The sequence below is a fragment of the Camelus bactrianus genome, chromosome 26 (assembly GCF_048773025.1).
Source record: "Camelus bactrianus isolate YW-2024 breed Bactrian camel chromosome 26, ASM4877302v1, whole genome shotgun sequence".
Lineage (NCBI taxonomy): Eukaryota > Metazoa > Chordata > Mammalia > Artiodactyla > Camelidae > Camelus > Camelus bactrianus.
In genome coordinates, this window is record NC_133564.1 from 21,117,008 (window position 1) to 21,144,303 (window position 27,296).

At 36.5% G+C, this 27,296-nt stretch overlaps 1 protein-coding gene across 4 annotated transcripts in view; it reads right to left on the reverse strand.

Moving 5' to 3' along the window:
• TUSC3 (tumor suppressor candidate 3) overlaps window positions 1–27,296 on the reverse strand; it is a 140,034-nt gene that overhangs the window by 45,300 nt on the left and 67,438 nt on the right. For all 4 annotated transcript variants that reach the window (XM_074353607.1, XM_074353610.1, XM_074353608.1 and 1 more), the window contains exon 6: window positions 24,469–24,558. In XM_074353607.1, the coding sequence (XP_074209708.1) occupies window positions 24,469–24,558 (90 nt within the window). The remainder of the gene's footprint in view (window positions 1–24,468; window positions 24,559–27,296) is intronic.

Below are 27,296 nucleotides of genomic sequence, written 5' to 3' on the forward strand. Positions count from 1 at the left end.
ACCTGACCAGCACTCAATTTTACTCCTTTTACTCTAATTTATTACCCTGAACCTCCTGATAACTTTTCATGCCTCTGTGCCTTTAGGCATTTTCTTTACTTTATGACTGTACTTTGCTCAGTGAATGGGTTGAATCGTGTCCACACAAAATTCATGTCCACCTAGAAACTCATAATATAACCTTATTTGGAAACAGGGTCTTTGAAGACTTAATTAGTTAGGATTGGGATTATATGGGATTAGGGTAGGCCCTAAACCCAAAAAGTTATCCTCATAAGAGACAGAGAAGCACAGATAAGCAGGTGATGTAAAGGTGAAGACAGATTTAAGTGATGTATCCACAAGTCATGGAGTGCCAACAACTGCCAGCAATCCCTGGAAGCTAGGAATGAGGTGAGGGATGGTTTCATTCTCAGAAATCTCCAGAAGGAACCAACATTGCCAGTATCTTGGTTTCAGACTTTTGGCCTCCTGACAAATTTCTGTTGTTTTAAGGTACCCAGTTTGTGGTACTTTGTTTTGGCAATTCTAGAAGATAAATTCACTCAATTATCCATTTGTCAAATCCTACTTTAAATGTTAAGTTCTGGACTCTCTCAACTCCTAATATTCATCCAGGCAGTAGGTTGTGTCTCCGTCTTTGCTCTCTCAGAAATATACCGAAGCTTACATTTGTCACTGAGTCACATGGTTGTTGCCCACTTATGTCCTTTCCCCTGTGGGTCTGGGAGTACGTCAAGAGAAAAGTAACTCATTTGTTGTTTCATTTCCAGTATTTAGTGGTGCTTGACATAACAGATGGCCAACAATTAGCTGCTAAAAATTTTAAAGTATTGGTTTTAAAAAATAAGACAAGCTGTACAATTTCCATGTTTTTATACTGTATACAATGCTGTCATTACAAAGACAATAATAAATGTCCTATTATAGACATTCAGGATAGCTCAGCAAAGCCCAGCACCTTTAACCTAATGTCAGATTTCTTACAAGGTAAATTGAAGGCTTTTAAGAACAGCTTGGCAAAAGCCCTTTTCTGCTGTATACGCCTTTACAGTAACATATTATCTGGGTTCAATTAGTCTACGCACATACTATGAAAGTATCTCAAACAAAATAATACCATCTTATATAAAATCAGGCTAGTTTGACAGACTTATTGAAACACTAAGCAATGGTGCTAAAGCTTTGAGAGACACGGTAACTCAAAGAAAACAAAATCAGTATTGAGAAACAATATGGAGTCTAAAACCCATGGAATACTCTTCTCTTAAGAGTTAACAGGATTTATAATTCATGTGATTCAGTGATCAGAATTAGCATTCTAGTTATAATTGCTTAATGTTGTTCTGGGTGGCTGAATCAATTTTGGGAGTTCACCAACAGCTTCATTTCCCAAACTTAAAAGCAAAAAATGGTGGAATAAAGAGTAGAATAAAGTTGACAGCTTAATATATCCTTCTCTAAAAGCACTTTAGTTTGGTGAAATGTTGAAACTCTTGTACAACAGAAGGGTGTTCAGAAGATGTTCATGATCAGATCTTTGCGCAATCAAGAGTTCAGTGTGGTTTGTTTCATCCATACAGAAGGCATAATTATAGTTTTATTTTCAAGTTATGAAATGTTTACAACTGTATTAACATCTATCTTTTATTACAAACCACGTTTTAACATAAGCAATATGAAACTGGCTCCCCTGTGAAGACTCTGATAGTCATGTTATCTTTTCTCCATTCCTGCAAACATAACTTCAGAAGGGAAGCTGCTTCTGGTGACATTTCAAACGCTTTTTAAGTCTTCACATTACGAGTCTGATACCTGTTTCACTGATAAGTGCAATGTCATGACAAAAGTTTGAAGAATACTTTCTTAATAAGCTTACTTAAAAACCAGTATTTTATACCTAATTAAATGCCTTTGTTAGATTACATATTATGAGAAATCTTTGTTCCACTTCCTCGGGAGAAAAGCACCTCAAAATAGAATGCTGTTCAACAGAAGTAAAATTTTCTTTTCCTTTGCTTCCTTCACTGACCTATTGATAAAATAAATACAGAGAATAATACACTAGGTTCTGAAATGAAAATAAGCAGCAGATAGGACTATCTGTCAAAAGATACCATAAACTTGTGCCTTAATAGTCACGATGTACTGAAAGTTCAGACGACCGAGCTGCATCGGGAGCACTAAGAACGGGGGTGGTGCTCCTGCCTCCAGCCTCCAGTCCAGTTCCGTCAGGTACCAGAGGCTCTCTGTCTGTCAGACTCACTACTGAAATCTGGGGGAAATTAAACCTCGTACAATGAAAGTACTCAACTGGCATCTAAAATTCAACTTTACAACAGACAAGAAAACAAACAGTAGAAAATGGACGGCTTCAATTTGATCTCTGTTGACTCACAGTCCAGGGACTCAAGCTTTATGCGCAAGGGAGGGCAGATGGGGTTTTACTGACTGTAAATAAGATGCAGAGCCTGAAGCAGGGGGCGACGGCAGAAAGAGAGGCTACTTCTGTAACAGCTAAGAAGCCCGACTGACTGACAGCGACGCACCCGTCCTCGCCGCCGCGGGGGAGCAGGACCGCACGGGGGCGGTGCAGGGACCTCGGGCTTCCTCTGTTGCTTTCCCTCATCTATCGCGTGCAGTCACCTCAAGGAATTAGAGTGCAGTCTTCTGAGAAGGTTTTATCAGTGAGTGTGCACCAACACTTAATACAACATTTTTTTTTCCTCAAAGAAGTTGTTACCACCTGACGCATTTGCTTTTTCACTGTCTCCCCCAACGGAGAGGACAGCCTTCGGGGCAGGAGCCCCGCCTGCTCTGCTCCCCGCGTAGCGGCGGCGCGCAGCCGGCCTAGGACGGGACCCGCACACAGCGGGTGCTCTATTTAAACTTCTGCCGAATGAATGAACCAGTGGATACAAGGCTGCCAAAAACTATTATTTTCAGCAACACTAATACATATGATACACATACATGATCAAAACAAGACTTAAACTTCAGGTTTTCCAAAGCACAGTAAATTTGAAGAAATGCCCACTTAAAATAGTTCAGAAAAAGAAATGAATAGTGTAGGGTACTTGGAATATATTATTTGTTTTACCTCTATTTCTACCATATTATGTTCTGCAATTAATTAGGCTCAAGTCACGTGTCTCTTTAGAGTTTATAGCTATACCAGTGTCCCCTGCTATTTTACAAAGTCCTTGAATTCTGAAAGCGGTTAGAAAGATGCCTCTTCTAATAATAACAAGCCACGCAAGGAGAGTGAGGTTTGCCATCATTTGGGGAATCAACAAGCAAGAATCTCAGCGGTTCCTCCCGGTAGGAGGGTCTAAATTGAACAAACAATAAGGAGGGAGCATCAGTGCTGCTGCCTGTGCACAGCTGCTTTCAAAAAATTAGGACTAGCAGAGTCAAGCGTGTTGCACCTCTCCCTGCCTGAGGGTTAACCGCCGAAGGACAGAGGTTTCATTAAGAGCATAGGAAATCCAAACACTGTCTATTCTTTCCGGCTTCTGACAATACTCCCTAATCCCTTTTTCTCAAACCACTAATTCTTTGTGGGGGCATCCTACAGAAGCACGAGTAGATTTTCTCTTTTACAGAACTGTGGTTTTTCCTTCCACCAACTCACTGCAAAACCTTGCTTACCTCCATTCACTTTTAGATGGTACAGGAATGACACAGAGAGTAGAGGATCTTTTAAATTTGAAAGTGGGGACAATATCCTTCCAAGTATCATGCACATAAACAGGTAGTTTCAACTCACTTCTCTGGAAGTTTCCTATAACTTCAACTGTGCCTAGTAATGCTGAAGCCAAATGAGCCACAAGGTTAACAGTCTGATGAACCTATGAGAAAGCTCAGAGAAAGTTTTGTTACTGTCGTTGTTGTTGAAGTACATAAATCTGGTGCCCAGAAATAAGTATTCCTACGCCTCCCTGTTCAGAACAGACCTAGAGAAGAATATTCAGGCCGGAGCCATGCAGTTAAGAGTGGCATCAAGCCAGAGAGTAAGACAGAGCAGTAACCAGGACAGTGAGGGGTTGCAAACCTGCCGCGTGGTAACAGCTGAAGGAACTGGAAATAAGCTGCCTAGAAAACAGTCGGGACTGATAACCCACTTCAGATTTGTTCGGCTGATCTGTGACACTTAGAAGGCACTAATTTGAGATTTCAGCGGGTGGGGAGGAGAGTACTAACATTAGGCATTTTAAAGGAACAGTTTTCAAACCAGTATAAGAAACACCTTCCCAACAAGTAAAGCGAAAATTGGCTGTTTCTTGAGAAAGCAAGTTCCCTCTTATCTAAATGGTTTAAGAAGAGGCTCAAAAACTATTACTTTATATGGATGTTGTAAAAGGGTTTCTTACTCAAATAGAAAGTTCTGGCCTTGCTAACTTCTAGAATCCCTTCCATCTATAAGATCTATGAAAAGTCGTTGAAAAGTAAATGCCAAAGTCTACAAAAATAATTCCCATCAGGCCCTGAAAGCAGAATCTCTTTATTTTCACTCCCAGCACACCATATTTAGTCCTTACCTAACGATTCTTCAGTTCTCATCACGCCACTATTACCTTGGTTCCAGCCTTAATAACTTGAAATTCATCAACAACCTTTTAACTTACCTCTGAGCACTGAGACCATCTGTGTCAACATGACTTAGTGGTTTGTTCAAAGAAATCTTTGCCTGGCAAAGATAAGACTATAAACCAAAAAAATAACTGCACTGTTTGCTTCAGGCAGTTCTTACAGATCAATTTATCAGAGACAATAGTCTGCACACCTGGCCAAAGAGCTTACTGTAAAATTTTCACCTCTTAAGAGTCCAGCAAGCCTAAACTATTCTATTCAAAATTTTTAGTGACTTCTACATCAGCTGCCCGCCTTGAAGAGCCCACCTTCAGCCATTTGAGTCCAGATCCTAAGATCCTGTAAATACCCTACTTTACTTCCAAGTCACTGCAAAAGCCTTCTTACTGCAGCAAGTTCTCGTAGGTTTAGCGTTGCTTTATTAACAAGCTGTCTGATGGTGCTGTGGGGAGCATCACATCTCCATGCACCTGGTAGTTCGAGTTTTATTTTTTTGAGGAAACCCCAGACTGTTTTCCATAGCAGCTGTACCAGTTTACATCCCCATCAACAGTACCCAAGCATTCTTTTTTCTCCAAATAAGTTAGCTCTTTTATTTCTAATGACAGCCGTTCTGACAGGTGTGAGGTGGTATCTCACTGTGGTTTTGGTTTGCATTCCCCTGATGATTAGTGACATTGAGCATCTCCTCATGTACCTGTAGGCTATTTGTATGCCTTCTTCGGAAACACGTCTATTCAGATCCTCTGCTCATTTTTAACCAGGGTAGTATTTTGCTGTTGAGTTGTATGAGTTCTTTATGTATTCTGGATATAAACCCCTTATTGAATATATAATTTACAAATATTTTTCCTATTCTGTGGGTTGTCTTTACATTTTGTTGATGATTTCTTTTGCTGTGCAGAAACTCTTTAGTGTGATGGAGTGTCACTTATTTTTGCTTTTGTGGCTTATGCTTTTGGTATTACGTCGAGAAAATAATTGCAGAGACCAATGTCAAGGAACTTGTTTCCAATGTTTATTCGAGGAGTTTTATGGTTTCAAGTCCTGGGTTTAAGTCTTTAATCCATTTCAGGTTAATTTTTTTGAGTAGTGTAAGAGGTGTCCAAATTCATTTTTCTGCCTGTGGTTGTCTAGTTTTTCTAACACCACTTATTGAAGAGAGTATGCTTCCCCTCTGAGTATCCCTGGCTCCCAAGTTAAATATTAATTGACTGTATATGTGAGGTTTTATTTATGGGCTCTCAGTTCTACTCTGTTGTTCTGTGTGTCTGTTTTATACCAGTACCGGACTGCCAAAAAATTACTACAGCTTTGTCATATAGCTTGAAATCAGGAAGTGCAGTGTCTCCTGCTTTGTTCTTTCTCAGAATTGCTTTGGCTATTTAGGGTCTTTCCTGGTTCCATATAAGTTTTAGGATATTTCCATTTTATGAAAAATGCCTTTAGAATTTTGATAGGGATTTAATTAAATCTACAGACGGCTTTGGATAGTATGTACACTTTAACAATATTAATTCTTCTGATCCACGGCTATGGAATATCTTCATTTATTATGCCTTCTTCAATTTTTTTCATCAATATCTTCAGTTTTCAGTGTATGGTGTATATAGATCTTTCAGTTCCTTGTTAAATTTGTTAACTTTTTTTGATAGTATTATAAATAGAATTGTTTTCTTTCTCAGATATTTTATTGTGAATGTATAGAAATGCCAACTGGTTTTTGTATGTTGATTTTGTATCCTGTAATAATACTGAATTTGTTGTTTAGTTCTAACTTTTTTTTTCTGTAGAGTCATTAGCATTTTCTATACATCAGATCATACCTTTGGCAAACAAAGAGCTTTATTTCCTCCTTTCTGATTTGGTTACTTTTATTTACCTCTCTTGCTTGACTGCTCTGTGTAGGCCTGCCAGTTCTGTGTTGAACAGGTGGGACAAGAGTGGGCACCCTTGTCTTGTTGGTGATCTCAGCAAAAACACGTCCAGTATCTCACGGTTGAGTATGATATTGGCTACTGGTCATATGTGGCCTTTATTGTATTGAGGTATGTTCCTTCTGTACCCAATTTGTTGAGCATGTTTTCCATAAAACAATGTTATAACTTATTAAATGCTTTTTCTTCATTAATGGAGACGATCGTATGGTTTTTATCTTTCTTTCTAGTTATATGATGTGATACAGTTGCTGATTTGCCTATGTCGAACCACCTGTGCATCTCAGAGAGAAATCCCACTTTATCCTGATGTATGATCCTTTTATGTGCTGTTGAATTAGATTTGCTAATGGTTTGTCAAGAAATACTGAATCTATGTTTGTTAGCAATATTGGTCTAACATTTTCTTCTTGTGTAGTGTTCATACATGGCTTTGGCGTCAAGGTAATTCTGGCTTTGTAAAGTGAGCTCGAGTGTTCCCTCCTCTTCAGTTCTTTGGAGGAGTCTGAGAAGGATTGATGTTAATTCAATTCTTCTTTAACTGTCTGGTAAAACTCACCAGTGAAACTACCTGTTCCAGGGCTTTTCTGTGTTGGGAGGCTTTTGATGACTGAATCTTGTCTCAGTTGTTGTTTATATTTGGTCTGTTCAAATATCCTCTATCTTCACGGTTTCTAAGAGCTTATCAGTTCTTCTAGGTTATTCAGTTTGTTGGTGTTATTTTTGTTCACAGCAGCCTCTTATGACCCCCTGATCATTATATAATGACCTTCTTATCTCTTGTTACTGTTTCTGACTTAAAGTCTATTTTGTCTGATAGCCACCCCCGTTCTTTTTTGCTTTTCATTTTCATGCTATGTCTTTTTCCATCCCTTCATTTTTAGCTTGTGTCCTTAAAGCAGCAGTGCGTCTTTTATAGGCAGTGTAGAGCTGGTCTTTTATTTTATCCATCCAGCCACTCTGTGCCTTTTGATTAGGAGATTCAGTACATTTATATTTAATGATTGTTAGGTAAGGACTCAGTAATGCTATATTATCAATTGTTTTCTGGCTGTTCTTTTCTTGTCTTGCTGCCTTCCTCTGTGAATTGATGAATTTTCATAGAGATGTGCTTTGATTCCCTTCTGTTTATCTTCTGTGAATCCAGTGTAGGTTTTTGCTTTTTAGTTACCACGAGGTTTACATTAAACATCTCCTATATATATATAAAATCTATTTTATGCTGGTAACAGTTTTACTGTAGTCACATACAAAAACTCTAGTCTCTTACCATTTATATTTTTAATGTCACCATTCACATTGTTTTACATTAACAAATTATTGAAGCTGTAGATATTTTTAATACTCATGCCCTTTAATCTTTACAGTCAAGTGTTTTAGCACACCCCCGTATTACAGTATTAGAGCATTCTAACTCTGGTTAGGTGCTTACCTTTACCAGTAAAGGTGCATTTTCTTGTTTTCGTGCTCTCGATGAGTGTCTTCTTGGTGAAGCTTGAAGACCTCCTCTCAGTACTTCTGTACAGTAGGTCTGGTGATGATGAATTCCCTTCGGTGTTTATTAGAAGAAGTCTTTATCTTGCCTTCATTTCTGAGGGACAACTTTGGTGGGTAAAGTATTCTCGGTTGGCAGTTTCTTCAGCACTTTGAATATTGTCACCCCTGTCGCTCCTGTATTGGAAAGTCTTTGTTGATAAATGTTCTGACAGTTTTCTGGGGGTTACTGTGTATGACAAAATTTTTTCCTCTTGCTACTTTTAAAATTCTTTGATTTCAGATAGTTTTGTCCTAAAGATCCTCTTTAACTGAAATTCTGGGTTTACCTGTTAGCTTCGGAACTTGGATATCTAAGTATCTCTCCATATTTAGGAAGTTCTCAGGTATTACTACTCTATGTAAGTTTTTTAGCCCTTTCTCCCTTCTCCTTCTGGAACTTCAGTGATGGATACATTATTTCTCTTGATGGTGTTCCATTAGTCCCATGAATTCTTTGTTCCTTTTCATTTTTTCTTTTTGTTCCTCTGACTGTATAATTACAACTAATCTGCCTTCTGGCTCACTGATTCTTTCTTCCGTCCATTTGGTCAAGTCTGCTGTTGAAGCTCTCTACTGGACTGTTCAGCACTGGATCCTTTAGCTCCAACATTTGTTTGGTTCTATTTAATGTTTTCTGTCTCACTGCTGAACTTCTTTGTTCTTGTATCGTTTTCCTGGTACTGTTAAATTATTTATCTGTGTTCTCTTACAGATCTCTCAGCATTTGTAGAGCACTTATTTTGAATTCTTTGTTGAGCATTCCTGGATCTCTTATTTCTTTGGGGCCAGTTACTGGAGGTTTACTGTATTCTTTGGTGGAGTCATGTTTCCTTGATTCTCTGTGATCTCTGCAAGCTTGTGTAGGTGTCTAGGTATTTTAAGAAGGAGTCACACTTCCAGACTTTATGGACTAACTTTAATAAGGGAAGCCTGTCACCTGTGGGTGGAGCATATGAGAATGCTGTCACCCTGGGTCTAGAGATCCAGAGAACCAAGTGTGGGGCGTGTGGTGGCACCAGGTGTGTGTGTGTTTGGTGGGGATCAGGCAAGATATCCCTTCTGGTCAGGCTGCTGGACATGGTGACAGTTTGGTAGGGGTATCTAGGCTTGCGTCTTGCACTGCAGAGCCCTGAGCCAGCTGCTGACGTGGTTCCCAGGCTCCTGCGAAGATGGGGAGAGACTCAGGCAGCTGGTGTCTTACACATGTGCAGCTGCAGAGGACCAGGATGGCTGCTGGTGTACCCTGATAGTACAGGGGTGGGGAGGAATTCCAGTGGCTGGTGTCAGCAGATGCAAATACCTGTGGAGTGAAAGCTGGCAAAATCTGCTGGGGGTGCATGATGGAGTGGCTGGCCTTTGGCTTCATCAGTGCAAAGATCTGCTGAGTTTGTCCTCAGAGCAGGTCTCTGTGAAACACAATCACTCCCACAGCATTTGTGCTAACAGTAGCCCCTGCTTTTCCTCCTTGATCCTTGCTGGCTCTGTAAGTCTCAGCTATGTTGGTACGGGTGGAAGTTGAAGCAGACCACTGTGCAGTGTCCCAAAAGGCTGAAGCAGCTGTTTGCTCTGTCCACATTTCCTTTTTAAGCAAGGAGAATTCTTTCTAGCTGGGAAGTTTCCTCCTGGTGCTGAACAACACCAGCCTGGGGGAATGTGATGATTCAGGCAAAATGAAGCTGTCTTCCTTCTCTTCTTGTGATATTCTCACGTTTTTTGTTCCACTGTGTTGCTAAAACTTCCTAAGTGGACTCTCTAGGTCTCCCAGAGAGCGGAGAGCTGTCCCAGAGCTCGGTCTCCCAGAGCTGTCCAGTCACTGATTTTTGTGGGGCATGGGGGGCACTAGGAGGCTAGGTTCACCTACACTGCTGTTTTTGACAAGTAGCACTTTTACGTTACATTAATTATCTCAGGTCATACTACCCCTACTAATGCCAGATTTTATGACAGACTTTGACTAATGATAGATGGAGACAAAAAAAAAAGTTGTCTGGAGTTTCACTAGCATTAATGAAATAGTAAAAACAAAAACAGAGAACGAGAAAGAGAGCTATGAAGGCTTGAAACTTCCTAGAACCATAGTGAACATTAAGAAGTGTTTGGGAAAAAAATACAAAGAAAAAACTCTCCAACATGAGAATGTCTTCAATAATGACTTAATAGTAATGAAGTATAAATTATAACTCACTGAAGAGTTATTATAGTTAAATGATTGCTCATTATATTTACAGTGTACTTTAATAAACCAGTTAAGTTATTTAAAAAGTTGTTGAAGATGAATGAAGATGCTTTCAGAACTAATGTATTAACCAATAAGGAACTGGAGAAAAATAATGGTTTCTAGTCATCAAAACTAAAATTAAACAGTATGAGACTATCAGGAAGACTACATCATAATGAAAGATATGAAAAACATTTCATTTTTTTGTAAAAATGAGGGAGTGGTACTGGGAAGATATCTTAATATCAAAATATGGTATCAGATATAGCTTTGAAATAGCTGCAAACAGTTCGGGTGCCATGGAGATGACCAGGATAATACTGGAGACACTTCTTCTTTATGTATGAGGCCTGAGAGAGTTTGTATGAACTGACCAGGTGCAGGACTCCTAAAGAATGATAAAGTGGTACTGCAATCTACGTGCAGTCTTGCACATTTGTAGGTATTAAAAAATTTTAAAACACATGTACCATTTTGAGCACCAAAAACTCCTGAGAACATAAACTGTAAGTATTAGTTTGCATATCCAATTAAATTGAAACTGACAAGTATATACCTCAAAAAAAAGAGCACAGTGGTGTGATGAGAGCTCATATAATGGGAAAAGCACTCCTAAAGATTTGTAATTTACATTTTGAACCCCAAACTGTAACTTAAAGATTTTATAAGTTTATAGATTACAAATCAAATTTCAGACACAATAAATAGTGACTGCTTGTTTTCTAATGTTCCCTTTATTGTAAAAAAAAAAAAAAAAAGTTTTCATTCTTTTAGGGAAAGAAAGCTGTAATGTTACCTAACTTTCAGAGCTTTTGACAGATTCTTGAAAGATTTGGTATATGACACAATAATTTTGTTTCTTGGCAGAAGTAGAATGTTGCTTTTCACGGTAACTGCTTTTTTGGGAGAGAATTAAACTATTTTTGCATTATTAACACAGCAACTCTGCTAGTACATCTAGTATAAAATTCGTATTAGGCATGAGGCTTATTTAGACTATTATAAATTTTAACAGTTTTTACGCTCAGGGATAAAATAAAAGATTGTAAGTTACAGTAGAGGCAAGTAATATTTAAAAACTGCTTTAAAATATTTTATGGCATATACTCTGCATGTCAATACATAGTTTGCGGTAAGCCCAGATTAAATCTTTTGGACAAGTCCAAAACCTTTCAAACAGATTAAACTTCAGTAATTACAACCTGTGTAGATAAATTATTACTGCACTATTAGATACATATACCTAGAATAATTTCATGCACTGTATGAAATAATACATACATAGAAGTAATTTTTCTGTATTGTATGTAGTCAATGGTTTCCTAGTTAGTAAAACAAAATCAATTTAAAGCATTTACTTTCTTAGATTAGCCTAAGAACAAGCAAACAAAAAATAAAACTTCTTCATTTTATAAACAGCTAGGCCAACACAGGTAGCATTATCAGCCCAAATATAGAATAAAATGTACATAATCCATCAAGATTTGGTCATCTTATGTACATGTTCTTTGGCCCATTCATTCATTCCTTCAACAAATCTGTATAGTCTTATAAAGAGGATTATGAAGATGAGTAATATTCTGATTCTGTGGCCAAGATACTTTCATTTTATTAGTGGACATTATTAGGCAAAAAAATATCTAAGATTGAAATAGAACAAATAACTACCATGACCATTCAGAATTGGAGAACTTTATTCACCCAAGGGTATAAAGAAACCACCTCATCAAAAAAAAAAAAAAAAAAAAAAAAAAAAGGCAACACTTGAACTAGGAAAGAGGAAGAGGGTTTTACAAGTAAAGAAAAGGAGGAATGCCATTCCAACTATTATAATACTTACAATAAAAAAAGGTACTGTGTGTTCATTATTAACCAGAATTCAAATAAAATACATCTGATTCATTTTTCTACCTGTATCCTATTCTAATGCATGCTTTAGGCTATTTTATTACTTAGCTCGAATGACACCAAAGGGTTAATAATATTTAGGTGGAGGGAGGAAATGGGTAAGAGAGAATAGAGGGAATGGGACAGAGAGAGTGAGCGATCTATTGTTACTTTAAAATATTCAGCATAACTCCACTAAAATAATGGGAAATTTCTCTGATGCATACCTACTGTTTCTTCCCCTTAGGGCTGTTAAGTATTCTTAAATTTCAGAACTAATTTATAAACTATAGCATAATTTGGTCTACAACATGACCAAATCACACTGTGACATTTCTTTTAATACAAGAAGGACACACTATATTTTGATTCTCTGTTTTGATAAGCATATATGACACATATGACGTGTGATATTTAAGACTTTATGGGGGAAAAGCTTACTTAAACAAACACTAAAACTTATTTTAATATAACCTAATACTTAAATTTTATACAAATTTTCTCATGGTTCCTAATCTAATTGTATTTAAATCACTGATTAGCATTTTAGAGAATCAAAATATAATGTTTCAAAACATGCAACGAATAATAAATATTCTGTTACTGAAATTTACACTGATTTTGAAGTTGTAGAAAGAGAACTCTAAAATGCTTTTTTCAAATTGGAATGTATATGCTTAATTTAAATTATGTTTAATATATAGGATGAAAATAATTTCCTTGGTTTTTAATGACCACAAGGGTCTATTTGGTGCATTATTTCCAATGTACTAATTTACCAAAACTGGAAAAAATTTAAATAATGTGAACCAGTTAGCAAATAATTTATCCTTTTCTCAGTGGGAGGGTCATTCTTCTTGCCTTCACTTTTCCCCTGTTTTCTCTGAAATCACATTTATTCTAGATTCTCAGAATGTTTAACTGTATTGGATTAAGTTGGACATAGTAGAACACATTCTCACTTTGTAGTTCTGTAATCCCTTTGTGTATGTGCTTCCAGGGTTTTAATTACAAATCACAGGCAAACCTTAGGAGGGAAACTTTTTTTTTTTTTTTAACATACTCTACATTTTTGAAAGGCTGAAAATACAACTTGCATTCCTATCTGCAAAGAAAGATTTTTTCATCTATTCAGCTTTATTTTTATTTAATATCTATCATGTGTGAAATGTTTCGACAGGCAGTATGGATACAAACCACATGGTCCTTCCTTAATTGCCAGGATGGGAAGTAGCAACAGTTGAAAGGAAGTATAGGAGCACTTTGGGTTGGATTCAGAAGTTGGTAAAGATCCGTGAGTTTAGGATCAAGAGTGCATGCTGTGATGATGGAAGTCAAAACCAGGTGGAGAGAAGGCAGAGATAAGCAGCAGCAGATGCTAGAGATAAAGGCAAGGAGATGTACCAGTGGCCAACTTAGACACAGAGAACTAAAAAACCAAAAGGAATGAAAAATTAAGGAAAGACTGCCAAGACAAAAGATGTAAGGTCTTACCAACAAAGTGACCATGGTAGTGGAGCAAAATTCTCAAACAATTCAGTCTCTAATACCATGCAATGCAATAATAAGCAGAGCTTTTATGACTGAGACTTGGGGCAAACCCACACCATACATCTCCCCACTGTCTGTCAGCTCCATGGTAGACCTGTACCACTCGGGCAGATACAGTACCTGGCATTTCATGGGCCCTCGACAAATTTTTATTGGATGGAAAAACAAAGGGATGAATAAATGAAAAGGCAAAATCCCAATTCCAAACTCTACCGTGTGTTTTCTGCATATCTTTATCAATTATTACCTTTCTGATTTTTTGTTAAAAATTTATCATTATACGTTGGCATTCTCTTTGCTGGTGGTATTAAGATTATAATAGAACTACTGAACATCCTGGTAAATATTTCTAGTAAAAAATAATTGTATTTAGTTTAAGTAAGCCTTTACAATATTCAGCTTATGTCCCTCAAAGTGCTAGCGCATGCAGAATCCCAGGGGCATGAGAGTGTAGAGCAGTGGAGAAAGTTTAAGACCCGAGACACAAAGTGCTACATAAGTGATAAATTCTAGATTAAGGAGCATGCTTTTGCAACAAAATGTTTCTGCACATGCACCTAGTACACGGTTCTTAGCTACATTCACAAGTGAAGTATAATGTAGTGAAAAATTTTGGATTATATATGGTAAACCCATAGCAGTCCTCAGGCAGCAGCTCAAAGCTGAGCCTTTAAAAAAAAAAAAAAAAGAGAATATATTTATTTTTGTTGGGAGTTATAATCTAAATGTAAGCTTTATTTCACTGAATGCATTTCATTCAAGAGGATTGTTTAACAATAGAAAATGTCTTTATGTCTAATATAGCTATATCGTTATTACACAGACTCCCTTCAGCTACACAGTAATGACTGCTTTTGTGATGACTTTCATGCTGTTAAGGAGACCATTAGTACCTGACTTGTGCCATTACATAGCTTCTTAATAGTGACAGACAAATAAACTTGCAGATCAGCACAGTATCATACTGCCGGCACTATTAATTTTCTTTATGTTCTCTGTATTCATTTACATTTAAGTTCAATGCAGTGAAAGTTACACTGGTAACATTTTTAGATCCTTGCAGACACGTTTTATTCCACAAGTAATATGTGAAAATGTGAACAGTCACCAACATTACAAATATATTTAATTTTTTTAAACTGATGGCTAAATGAAGACCCAACAAACATACCCCACAGTCTTTCATTAAGCTTGTCTGATCCAATTAGCTCGGCCTAGTTATAAAATTGAATTATTAAAGTTAGAATCAGAGGTTCACAGCCGACATTATACACCTGTATTCTGTTGATGGCCACAAACTATGAACCTTTCTGTCCAGTGTTTCCCAAAGGAAATACTGTTGACAATAAGGTGAATGGGCAGTGGGGATGGAGAGCCAAGAGGACTGTAGTGCATGCACTTCTGGAATATACAATTCAAAACACAGCCCTTTTGACAGAGCATCAATAACAAACCTTCTACAAGGGAACAAATGATCTGTTCATCTATATAAGAACTGTTAAAACAGTTTCTGACAGATAGATATTCTTAAACATGTATATAGTTTTACATTTTTTCCTACAGGATTGTCTACAGGACAAATACAATACTGACTTAAAAATTATTCACAACTGGTAAGAAAATCTGGCTATTTGTCATTTTTTTCAGAGCATGGCATCTTAAAAACACCAGTTCAAAAGTATGTTTCTTTCATGAGTTTTTTCCTTTGCTTTGGAATCTACTGATGAAGAATAAAATTAGCATATTATTGGAAGTTGTGAGAGACTGTCTACGAGTGCAGGGAAAGTAACGTCTTCCCCAGAGAAGGAGCACGCAGTCCCCTCACCACTTGGGTGGAAAAGCCGCTATATGTGTTCTACACTGGCTCCCAGGCAGCCCCGAGCAGTGTTCAGCTTCAGTGGCCCCCAGCACTCACTGCATCTTTTTTGTTTTGTTTTTTGTATGTGTATTTTTAATTGAAGTATAGTCAGTTTACAATGTTGTGTCAGTTTCTGGTGTACAGCATAATGCTTCAGTGATACATGAGCATACATATATTCATTTTCATATTTTTTCACCATAAGCTACTATAAGGTATCAAATATAGTTCCCTGTGCTATACAGTATGAACTTGTTGTTTATCTATTTTGTATATATATTAGTTAGTATCTGCAAATCTCAAACTCCCAGTTTATCCCCCCTCACCTCCCGCCCCGCCTGGTAACCACAAGTTTGTTCTGTGTCGGAAGGTCTGTTTCTGTTTTGCAAGTAAGTTGTCTGTCTTTTTTTTAGATTCCACATGTAAGTGAAGACATATGGTATTTTTCTCTTTCTGGCTTACTTCCCTTAGAATGACAATCTCCAGGTCCAACCGTGTTGCTGCAAATGGCATTATTTTATTCTTTTTATGGCTGAGTACTAATCCATTGAATAAAAATACCACAATTTCTTTATCTAGTCATCTGTCGATGGACATTTAGGTTGTTTCCATGTCTTGGCTATTGTAAATAGTGCTGCTATGAACACTGGGGTGCATGTATGTTTTTGAATTGAGGTTCCCTCTGGATATGTGCCCAGGAGTGGGATTGCTGGATCATATGGTAAGTCTGTTTTCAGTCTTTTGAGGAATCTCCATACTGTTTTCCATAGTGGCTGCACCAAACTACATTCCCATCAACAGTGTAGGAGGCTTCCCTTTTCTCCACAGCCTCTCCAGCAGTTATCGTTTGTGGACTTTTGAATGACGGCCATTCTGACTGATATGAGGTGATACCTCATTGTAATTTTGATCTGCATTTCTCTGGCAATTAGCGATAATGAGCATTTTTTCATGTGCCTATTGGCCATCTGTATGTCTTCATTGGAGAATTGGCTGTATAGGTCTTCTGCACATTTTTGGATTGGGTTGTTTTTTTTTTCCCATTAAGTTGTATGAGCTGTTTATATATTCTGGAAATTAAGCCCTTGTCAGTCTCATCTTTTGCAAATATTTTCTCCTATTCTGTAAGTTGTCGTTTTATTTTGCTTCTGGTTTCCTTTGCTGTGCAAAAGCTTATAAATTTAATTAGGTCTCATTTGTTTACTTTTGCTTTTATTTCTGTTGCCTGGGTAGACTGCCCTAGGAGAAAGAACACTGCTAAGATTTATGTCAGATAATGTTTTGCCTATGTTTTCTTCTAAGAGGTTTATAAAGTTTTGTCTTATTTTTAAGTCTTTAAGCCATTTTGAGTTTATTTTTGTGTATGGTGTAAGGGAGTGTTCTAACTTCATTGATTTACATGCTGCTGTCCAGTTTTCCCACCACCATTTGCTGAAGAGACTGTTTACTCCATTGTATATTCTTGCCTCCTTTGTCAAAGATTAATTGACTAAAAGTTTGTGGATTTATTTCTGGGCTCTCTATTCTGTTCCACTCATCCATGTGTCTGTTTTGTACCATTACCATGCTGTTTGATTATGGTAGCTCTATAGTGTTGTCTGAAGTCTGAGAGGGTTATTCCTCCATCTTTGCTTTCTTTTTCTTCAGTACTGCTTTGGCAATTCTGGGTCTTCTGTGATTCCATATAAATTTTAGCATTATTTGTTCTAGTTCTGTGAAAAATGTCTTGGATAATTTGATAGGGATCACGTTAAATCTGTAGATTGCTTTGGGTAGTATGGCCATTTTAACAATATTAATTCTTCCAATCCAAGAGCATGGGATATCTTTCCATTTCTTTAAGTCATCTTTAATTTCTCCTTTGTCAATGTTTTGTAGTTCTCCATGTGTGTCTTTCACTTCCTTGGTCAGATTTATTCCTAAGTATTTTATGATAACATGTCTTTTTAAACTGCCTTCCCTTCCTGAACTCAGTTCCCCACTCCTTTCCCATGTTTCCTTCACCTCCTGTATGAACTACTACTTCCTCTTGAATCACTGTCTTTGGGTCTATTTTGGGAGGAACCCAAACTAAGACAGGGGTGTTTTCAACTTTTAAAAGTGCTTATTGTCATATTTTATCTCATAAACAACTATAAGATAAGAAAAGCTATTTTAGACTCATACAAGAAAAGAGGGACTAAGTAACTTCCTCCCAATGACACACCTGGTAAGAGGCAGAGCTTGGGAAGAAGTCTATACTGTTTGTTCTCTTTCTAAATGTTTCTCTTGCCTTCATGACAAACGCATAAAAATGATTCTGTGGACCTACAAGTAGTTTTTACTTTCTCTTATGTAAACATATCTTTTTATGCATATAGAATGCCAAATATTAAATCATGTTTAATAAGATAAAGGAAACTATTATATCCAAAACATTTATTTACACATCAGTCATATTTCCTGTTGACATTCAATATATACAACCACCCTAAACATTCAACTATAGCTACTTTAATGTAAAAAAAAAAAAACAAAAAACAAAAAAAAACTTTAAAAGTCATCCTTTGTGTATAAATGCTAATTGGGATGGTTTTCTTAGATGAAAAATACCTAAGAAAACAATTATATTTAAGGTTCTCTGAAGCTCTACAACAGGACTCCTCATTTTCCACACCGATGTTTTGGGCCAGATGACCCCTGGCTGTGAGAGGCTGCCCTCTGCACTGTAGGACGTGTGGCAGCAACCCTGGCCTCCACCACCAGCTGCTAGTAGAGGGCACGTGCCCCCACGGTTGTGACAACTGAACAGTGCATCCAGGCACTACCACAGGTACTCTGGGTGGGCGGCAAATTCAACCCTTACGGTATGATGCGAGTTTCACCATCCAGACATCTCTTCATTTCCTCATGAAAGACAGCCAGTCCATAGGGACAGTAAAGTTCAATACAGCAGTAGAACAGAAATTATTTCTCCCTACCTTGAAATTTTATGAACGAGGACAAGTTGAAGTCCTGGTACCAGGAACCTAACATTACAGGGTTTTAAAGTTATCAAGTGTAGAAGTAACAATGGGTGTGAAGCTTATGCTTCTGAAGCATTACTGGTGTTTCCCAGAAAGATCCATGGCTTTTCACGTTTTAGTCCGGCAATGCAATCTGTTACCAATTAGCTTGTCTTTCCCACTAGAAGCTCAGTATAGCCCTGACAGCACAAGGCCAAAACAAAACACTCTGGCGAGATAAGAAATACATGCAAAGTGAAATGGTATTTCTGGGAATAAGTAAAAGAGGTGTAAGCAGACTGATGAATACTTAAAGTGAACTTGGAGGAAGTTGACAAGCACAAAAAAACTGGGTGCCAATGTCCATTTCAGTAAATCTTCTGTGCTTTGGGATTTGGGCTTAACTAGCTTTACTTTGGAATTCTGTTGCTAGCTTTGCATTTTGATGAATCCCTGCCAGTATTTAACGAGAAAGAAGGCAGAGGTGTACCTGGCCACCATCTTAACCCTGAAAATCTGTCTTCACTTCTGTGTCACTGTCATCTTTTTATGGCATCATCTCGGGAATGTCTGTAGACCCATCCCCTTTGTTAAACTCTGTCTGTGTGTGTATGGTATTTGCTTGATGCAAGAAAAGGCTATTCAATTCTCAGTGGCCTTTTAAGCTGTTTACATTTTGGATAACTAGCCTAGCTTTTAATGGTCAGCATTTCGTGTTTCTCATTAGTTTACAGCTCAGTGCAACGATATTCTCTCTAACCTGTTACCTATAGGGAGGCGGTTTGCTTAACTACATGTTTTCTTTCTTTGACAAGAGATGCTGCATGGTGGTGGTAGCATCTGCTGATACTTTTTTTTTTCATAATTTTCTAAACTTCCATAATGGGTACTTATTAATTTTATGATCAGAAAGTAAACTTTAAAAGTTGAAAGAGAAAAAGCCAAAGTATCATATTTCAAAGAATAATTAGAGGAATCAGATAAAAGAGAAACTGCCAGGAAGCTAATGATGCACTCCAGGACTGCACCTGGCCAGGGTGTCTTTAGGCCTCTAGGGGCTTATTAGGCCTTAGTCATGTTATTTTAAAGGATTATGTTCATCCAGGTTAGGGACGTTCCATGGCCTTTCACCTATGTTTAATTAGTCAGCCTCTATACAGGAAAACAGCAGGTATCATCTCTGTTTCATAGGTTGTTCAGGGCTCTTGGGTTTCTTAGAATTTCTGTCAAACATTTTAAATAGATTTTAGCATCCAGATTCCAACATTAACCACTGTTATTAACATTATTTATGTCTAAACTTTAAATTTATATTTAAAAATACTCAGTTCAGTTATTATCAACTTAGTCTTCAAATGGCACTCAATCATGTTACAAGGTCCACCATTCTGACTTCTGCTTTCTCTTGGTCTATTATTTTTCCTCATTTGAAAAACACCTGCTCTCTGACCAAACAGTATTATTATTTGGAATCTGTAAGATAGTGTGTCTCACAGCACTTCATTTATCAGCATTTCCCAGAATGTGTCTAGTACTTAGGAAAGATGAATTGAGGACAAAAATGCATTTGAGAGGTACTAGGTTAAACAGAATTAAATAGGTTCCTTTATCAATGAAGGTGTACTGTAAACTTCCACATGGGTAATATTAGATTCAGTGTCTACCAAACACCTGATGAGGAAAAACTTTTTAGAGCATAATAATGTTAAACAATTATCTCATTTAATCCTTGCAACCAGCCAATTAGGTAGGTTTTTACCATTAGTTAGACAAACTCATCTACAAAAAAATAAGTGGTGGGGTTGAACCCAGGATTATCAGTATTCTGAGTATATATACACACACACACATTTAAGTGTGTATTTAAATCATTTATGATTTGGAAAGTTTTTAACAGAATTATAGCATGCATAGGGAAAAGTGCTTATTTCACCAGTTTGCAGTTATGAATTTTCAGACCGCTTCTGTGTACCTGTCCTCGCTGAAGAAATAAGGTACCTAGACGTGCCCTTGTGTCCCATTCCAGTTCCTACCCACCTAGGTCAAAGGTAACCACTTTTCTGACATCACACACACACACACACACACACATACAGCAGTTTTACCTGGTCTTGATGTTAAAAAATGAAAGTTTTCCAGTAGATAAACTTTTGTGCTTGGCTTATTTCACTTAACATTGTATTTTTGAGATTCATCCTTTTGGTTGCATGTAAAAAGTAGTTATGGTTTTATATATATTTATATATGCACACGCACACATGTTTCACTGTCTGAATCCACTACATTTTATTCATTCATCCTACTACTGACAGACATTGAGGCTGCTGCTGATCTGGGGCTACTGAGAATAATGCTATTAACCTTCCCATACAAGTCGTCTGGTGATTATATATACACATTTCTCTTGGGTATATACCTATGAAATGAAATTTTAGGATCATAGGTATGAATACAGTCAGTTTTAATACAGCTTTTAAGTTGGTTGAACTAATTCACATACTAGTTACTGAAATGCTGCATGGTATCCGTGTTACTGATTTTAATTATTCTGGTGAGGGTGTTATAGCACATTGTTGCGTTTTACCTTTAACTTTCTTAACAACCAATAAGGGTAAATTCCTTTTCATATGTTTAGTGACCATCTGTTTAGCCTCCTTTGTGAAGGAGCCTGATCAAGTCTTTAACCAGTTTTCTTTCCATTTTTAAACAGTGAAATAAATAAATCTTCATGAACAATTTTAACACAAATGTCTTAAACCATTTAACACAGTTGAAGCAAAATATTTTTACAATTTAGGAAAACAACAAAAATTAAAATTCAATTAGCTGATAATTGTGTGTAATAGCTACCTAGAAATAAGTCTTTAAAATGTAAATAGTTATATGAAAAATGTAGTAAGATTACTGTCTCATATACGTTACTGTACTAAATGTGCACTGGTCATCAAGGATTAATGCCAAATTACAAAATTCCTTTATAAATATTCATAAGATACTCACTTTGTCATTTTATTCCCTACCACTGAAAGAGATAAATTGCCTAATTATAGTTATTCTCAAAAACATAAATCCTAAATGGTAATTTCTCTTTAGACTATAGGTTAAAATATGAAGAAATTACCAAAGAAGGATAGTGCTAATTTTCAAGTTATATCTTGAAATTTAAGCATCTATTACAAAGAAAGCCATTCACTATTCTAATGGACAGTCACTGTTTAAAGTAACTCTGTACCATTTCATTTTATAATGCAAAGTTAATCTTCTGATTTTGTTCCAGTAATAGGGAAACACATTATGCAAATCAATTCATTAATACAAAACTTAAACCACAGTTTTCTTTTCCAGTGTATGTTGACATTATGCTTATAAAAAAAAGCAGGAAGGGGAGTTTTGCCAAAATGTATTACAATGCAAAACAAGCAAAACAGCTGTATACTCATGGGCGACATTCTCCTGCCCCTTTAACCTGACTTTAAGGCAGGTTAAAGGCATTGTCTACACTGCTTAGTCATTAGTATCTCACATCGATACAAAATTGTATCCACATCTGTTTGGCCAAGAGTACACCCGCACAGTTGTTTTAATAGCAAGAAGCTCCTGTATTTCCAAGATTTTCATGATTTTTTTCCTTCAATCCTAATACCGCATTCAAAGATAAGAAAATATCTATTTTTCTAAATAAAATATAAGAGGGTGAAGAGTTTGGGACAAAATTCATCTTTTTAAATATCTTAGTTAAGATTTAAATATCTGGGCTTAAGTCTCATTTTTGATTAAGGTGCTGAAAAGCTAAAATAAAAACACTGACAGGTAGATGCAATTTTGAAGGAAAAGCTTTTTCCTTTTAAAAATAGACAATTCTGTTTTCTTAATGTGTTCCTCTGGGCCATCAGAGTTACAGGGGTTTCAGCCAAAAACTCACAACAGTAGAGGGAAAATTAAATTTTATTCCCCTACACAAGCTGAAACATTTCAAAAAAATGTTGATTAATTTTTCACATCCTTTAACAAATCATACACAGTAATAAAAAGCAATGCATAATGTTTTTTATGTAAGGAATATCATTTTAGAAGAATATTAAAAAGGCACTAATACAAAATGTGTAAGATTTCCTGAATTTATACTGTTAAGTATCATGAACACAACAGTGATCAAATCTTTGGGTCAGGCCCTTCTCTATGTAACAGGGACAAAAACCGATTAAAAAAAGCCATGTTATCAGGTGCTTATATCCTGCTGGGTTATGGCAAATGACAAACATAACACAAAATAAGTAAATTACAAAGCATGTTATATGTGGTATGGAGAAAAAAATGTAAAAAGGAAAGGAAGGTAGTGAACAGGGGTTGGAGAGAGGAGGATGAGAAAAGGACTCGACTTTTCAACAGGGTGGTTGGGAAGACCTTAAAATAAGAGGACGTTTTATTGCTTGATTGTTACTCCCAATTATTTTTTCTGTAAAATAATTTTGAATATTAAAAACATTCAAATTACTCCTCTGAGCAGTGAGAGATTTCAAAAGTACGTAGTACACATGGCAAAAACCATGTTTGATTTACTATAGCAGCTGATTGGCCAGTCTAACTTTGACTCCATATCCTTGACTTCTAGAAATCTGAAAACGTTCACAAAAACAGGAGACCAAATTGATTATTCTGTTTTATCAATGACTGTAACTCTCGTAATTTGCATCCAGTCCTTTATACCCGATTAGGCCGCCAAGGAACATGCAATAAATAAAGTAAATTATATCCCTCTATTACAGCTCCACAAAGAAGTTCAAAGAGAGAGACAGACAATTTAGGAAGAAGCAGCAAATAACTTGTTAGCTTTCTTTAACATTAAAGATATCTGAAGCACTGTTAGGCAATGAAAAATAAATCTCATGAGCTTCCATAATTATATATTTATACTTATAGAGAATTACTAATATTTGCCATAAATTTTATTCCACTCAGAACTAAAATTTCAGAAATTAAGAATTTATTACTATTTTAGGTGTGATTGTCACATTGTGGTTATGATTTTTAAAGAAGACCTTATCTTTGAGAGAGACGTAGTGAAATATTTATGTATGAAATGATATTGTGCAGTTATTTCAAAAGAATCCAGCAGCAGGTAAAGAGAACTGTGGGTGGGAGAACAGATCAGACAGGACTGGTGATGAACTGATAATTGATTAAGTTTGGTGATGAGTGCATGAGGGGGTGTCCTTATATTCTTCCTCAAAATCTGTATATTTTTCCAAAAGAAAAAGCTAGGGAAAAGGGCACATTTGAAAGTTGTTAATCTTCACCAACCTAATACCAAGCCTCAAAAACAGTGTTTTGTAAAGCTGATCCATTACAGCACTTCCCACCCATCAAAGGGAAAGGGAGGGCGACCAAACAAGCTGCGTCCGTTCCACAGACGTTCCTGATGTGACCTGTGCTACTGATCCAACTGCGCACCAACTTCACTTTTAATTTTGTGGCACACAGTTCCTGACATCCTAATACAATGACCGCCAGGGGTCCTAACGATGTTTCTATTAATCTCTTCTGAGCTAAATTAAATTTACCACGATGGGACTCTGGCTACAAACTGTTCTATTTCCTTTTTTGGCATTATATATTACTGCCATAGTAGTATAGAAAGTTGAAAAAATAATTTATGTGTATATATTCGATATGGTATAGTTCACTGATTTTTTTTTTAAAACATCTACATTCAAGCAGTTGTCAACTTAAAAAATATATATATATATGCGTGTGTGTATGTATATGGTAGAGATAGTCAATGCAAAGAGAAAGAACATAGATTTACAAATAGAATCCTTTCTTACTAAATACTAAACATAATTTCTGATACCTATGTAAGTAGGATTAAAGTTCAGAGTACTGATGCTTAGAACATGTACTTACCACTTGTCCATTGTGCGGGTTTTTATGAGCATATGGAGGTCCACGGATGTGATTCCACATCTGGCCAGAAGTCATAGCAAAGACTATACACTGCAAAAAACAGGGTATGATGTTATAACATGTAAACCAAAAAATATAATGCTGCATTAAAAAAAAGGTCATGAAACTACTTTCTAAAAATTGATGTCTCAGCTCATCCATTAAAATAATTTTCATTTACTACAGGATCTTGGATAAATTAGTTATTCCAGCTTCTCAGATTTGATATCTATAAAATAGGGATACCAGCTATGCTGAAGACATAAGTTGATGATTAAACTGAATAACATGTAAAGCATTGGGCATGGTGGCAGTCTGATATGTCCTAACCAGACCTAGTCAAAAGCACAGATAAGACAATGTTTTAGCTCAAGCCGGGAATAATTCACAGAGACCATACTCCTGGCTAGATCTAGTGGAAATGACTGTATTTGGTGAACTAATCTTAAAAATCCCTGGCATTACAGAGCGGGTGGAGGAGAAACAGTATGAATCAGAAGTCAATCAATCATCATAACTTATATGGAAGCATGCTTTGTTTAAATCATATATAATATGCTTAAATTTGCATACTTGAACATCTTTAGACTGAAATGTGTCTTCAGGTTAAAATACTTCCTGCTGTCTTATAACACCAATCTCTTCTCTGTATCTATACTTTTTTTCCCCCCAGGGTTTTTTGTTTTTATTCCATATATAAGTGAGATCATACAGTATTTGTTTTTCTCTGTCTTATTTCATATAATAGCATAATGTCCTCAAGATCCATCCATGTTGTCACAAATGACAAGATTTCATTTTTATGGCTGAATAATATTCCGTGTACATACCATGAAGTCTTTAGCCATTCACCCACTGATGGACACTTAGGTTGTTTCCATTATCTTGGCTATTGTAAACAATGCTACAATGAATATAGGGCTGCATATATCTTTTAATGTTTTTGTTTTTCTTCAGATAAGTAACCAGAAGTGGAACTGCTGGATCATACAGTCATTCTGTTTAATTTTTTGAGGAACTTCCATACTGTTTTCCATAGTGGCTGCACCAATTTACATTCTCACCAACAGTGCATAAGGGTTCCCTTTTCTCCACATCCTCACTAATACTTGTTATACTTGTTATTTCATGAGTTTTTAATAAGTTATTCTAACAAGTGTGAAGTGATATCTCATGGTGGTTTTTATTTGCATTTCCCTGATGCGTAGTAATACTGAGCATCTTTTCATGTACCTGTGCCATCTGTATGTCTTTTTAGAAAAATGTCTACTCACATCCTCTGGCCATTTTTAAATTGAATTGTTGTTTCTGCTATAGAGTTGTATGATTTCTGCATGTATTTTGGATACTAATCCCTTATCAGATATATGATTTGCAAATATTTTCTCCCATTCAGCAGGTTGCCTTTTCATTTTGTTGATCTTTTCCTTTGCTGAGCAGAAGTTTTCTAGTTTGATAGAGTCCACTTGTTTATTCAGGCTTTTTTTTTTTGCCTTGGCTTTTGATGTCAAATGCAAAAAATTATCACAAATAATGTCAGGGAACTTATCACCTGTGTTTTCTTCTGGGATTTTTATGATTTCAGGTATTACATTCAAGTCTCTTATCTGTTTGTATATGGGGTAAGTTTAAGACGGAGGTCCAGGTTTCCTCACACCATTTATTGACAAGACTTTCCTTACCTCAAGATACATTCTTGGCTCCTTTGTCATAAATTAATTGATCATGTATGTGTGTATTTATTTCTGGGCTCTCTGTTCTCTTCCACTGATCTAGTGTCCATTTTTATTCCAATACCATAGTGTTTTGATTATTACAGCTTTGTAATAAAGTTTGAATTCAGGGAGCATGATGCCGCCAACTTTTTTCTTAAGATTGCTTTGGCCATTCAGAGTCTTTTGTGGTTCCATACAAACTTCGACTTCTGTGAAAAATGCTGTTGATATTTTGATAGAGTTGGCAGTGAATCTGTAGATTGCTTTGGGTGGTACAATTATATCACAGTATTTTAAACAATATTCTTCCATAAGCATATAACTTTCCATTTATTTGTGTCATATTTAAAAGTTTTCTGTGTACAGACAGGTCTTTAACCTCCTTGGTTAAACTTATTCCTAGGTATTTTACACTTTTTGATGAATTATACATGGAATTTTTAAAAACTGATTTTTCTGATAGTTTGACATTAGCATGCAGAAATGCCATAGAGTTCTGTGTGTTGATCTCGTACCCTGCGACCTTACTGAATTCATTTGTAAGTTCTAGTTGTCAGTAGTCTCTGTATATACAGTATTATGTCATCTGCAAATAGGGACAGTTACTTCTTCCTTTCTGATTTTGGTGTCTTTCATTTTTCTTGCTTAATTGCTCTAAGACTTCCAATACTTTGTTAAATACAAGTGGTGAGAGTGGGTATCCTTGCTTGCTTCCTGATCTTAGAGGAAAAGCTTTCCGTTCTTCACCACTGAGTAACATGTTAGCTGTGGGCTTGCCATATAGGGCCTTCATGATGTTGAGGTATGTTCCCTCTATGCCCACTTTAATGAGAAATTTTATGATAAATGGATATTGAATTTTGCCAAATGCTTGACAATATCAAAGAAATTGGACAACTGTGCAGTAAACCAAATGAACTTAAGAAGAGAGTCTTAGTAATATGTGATCACGTTAATCCAATCGGTCATGTACTGACTGAGTTACGGCCTTGATAAGGCTCAATCTACCTGTGACTGACCTCAGACACTGAGGGATACAAATGTAAATTTAGAAATCCCTACTTACTTTATATA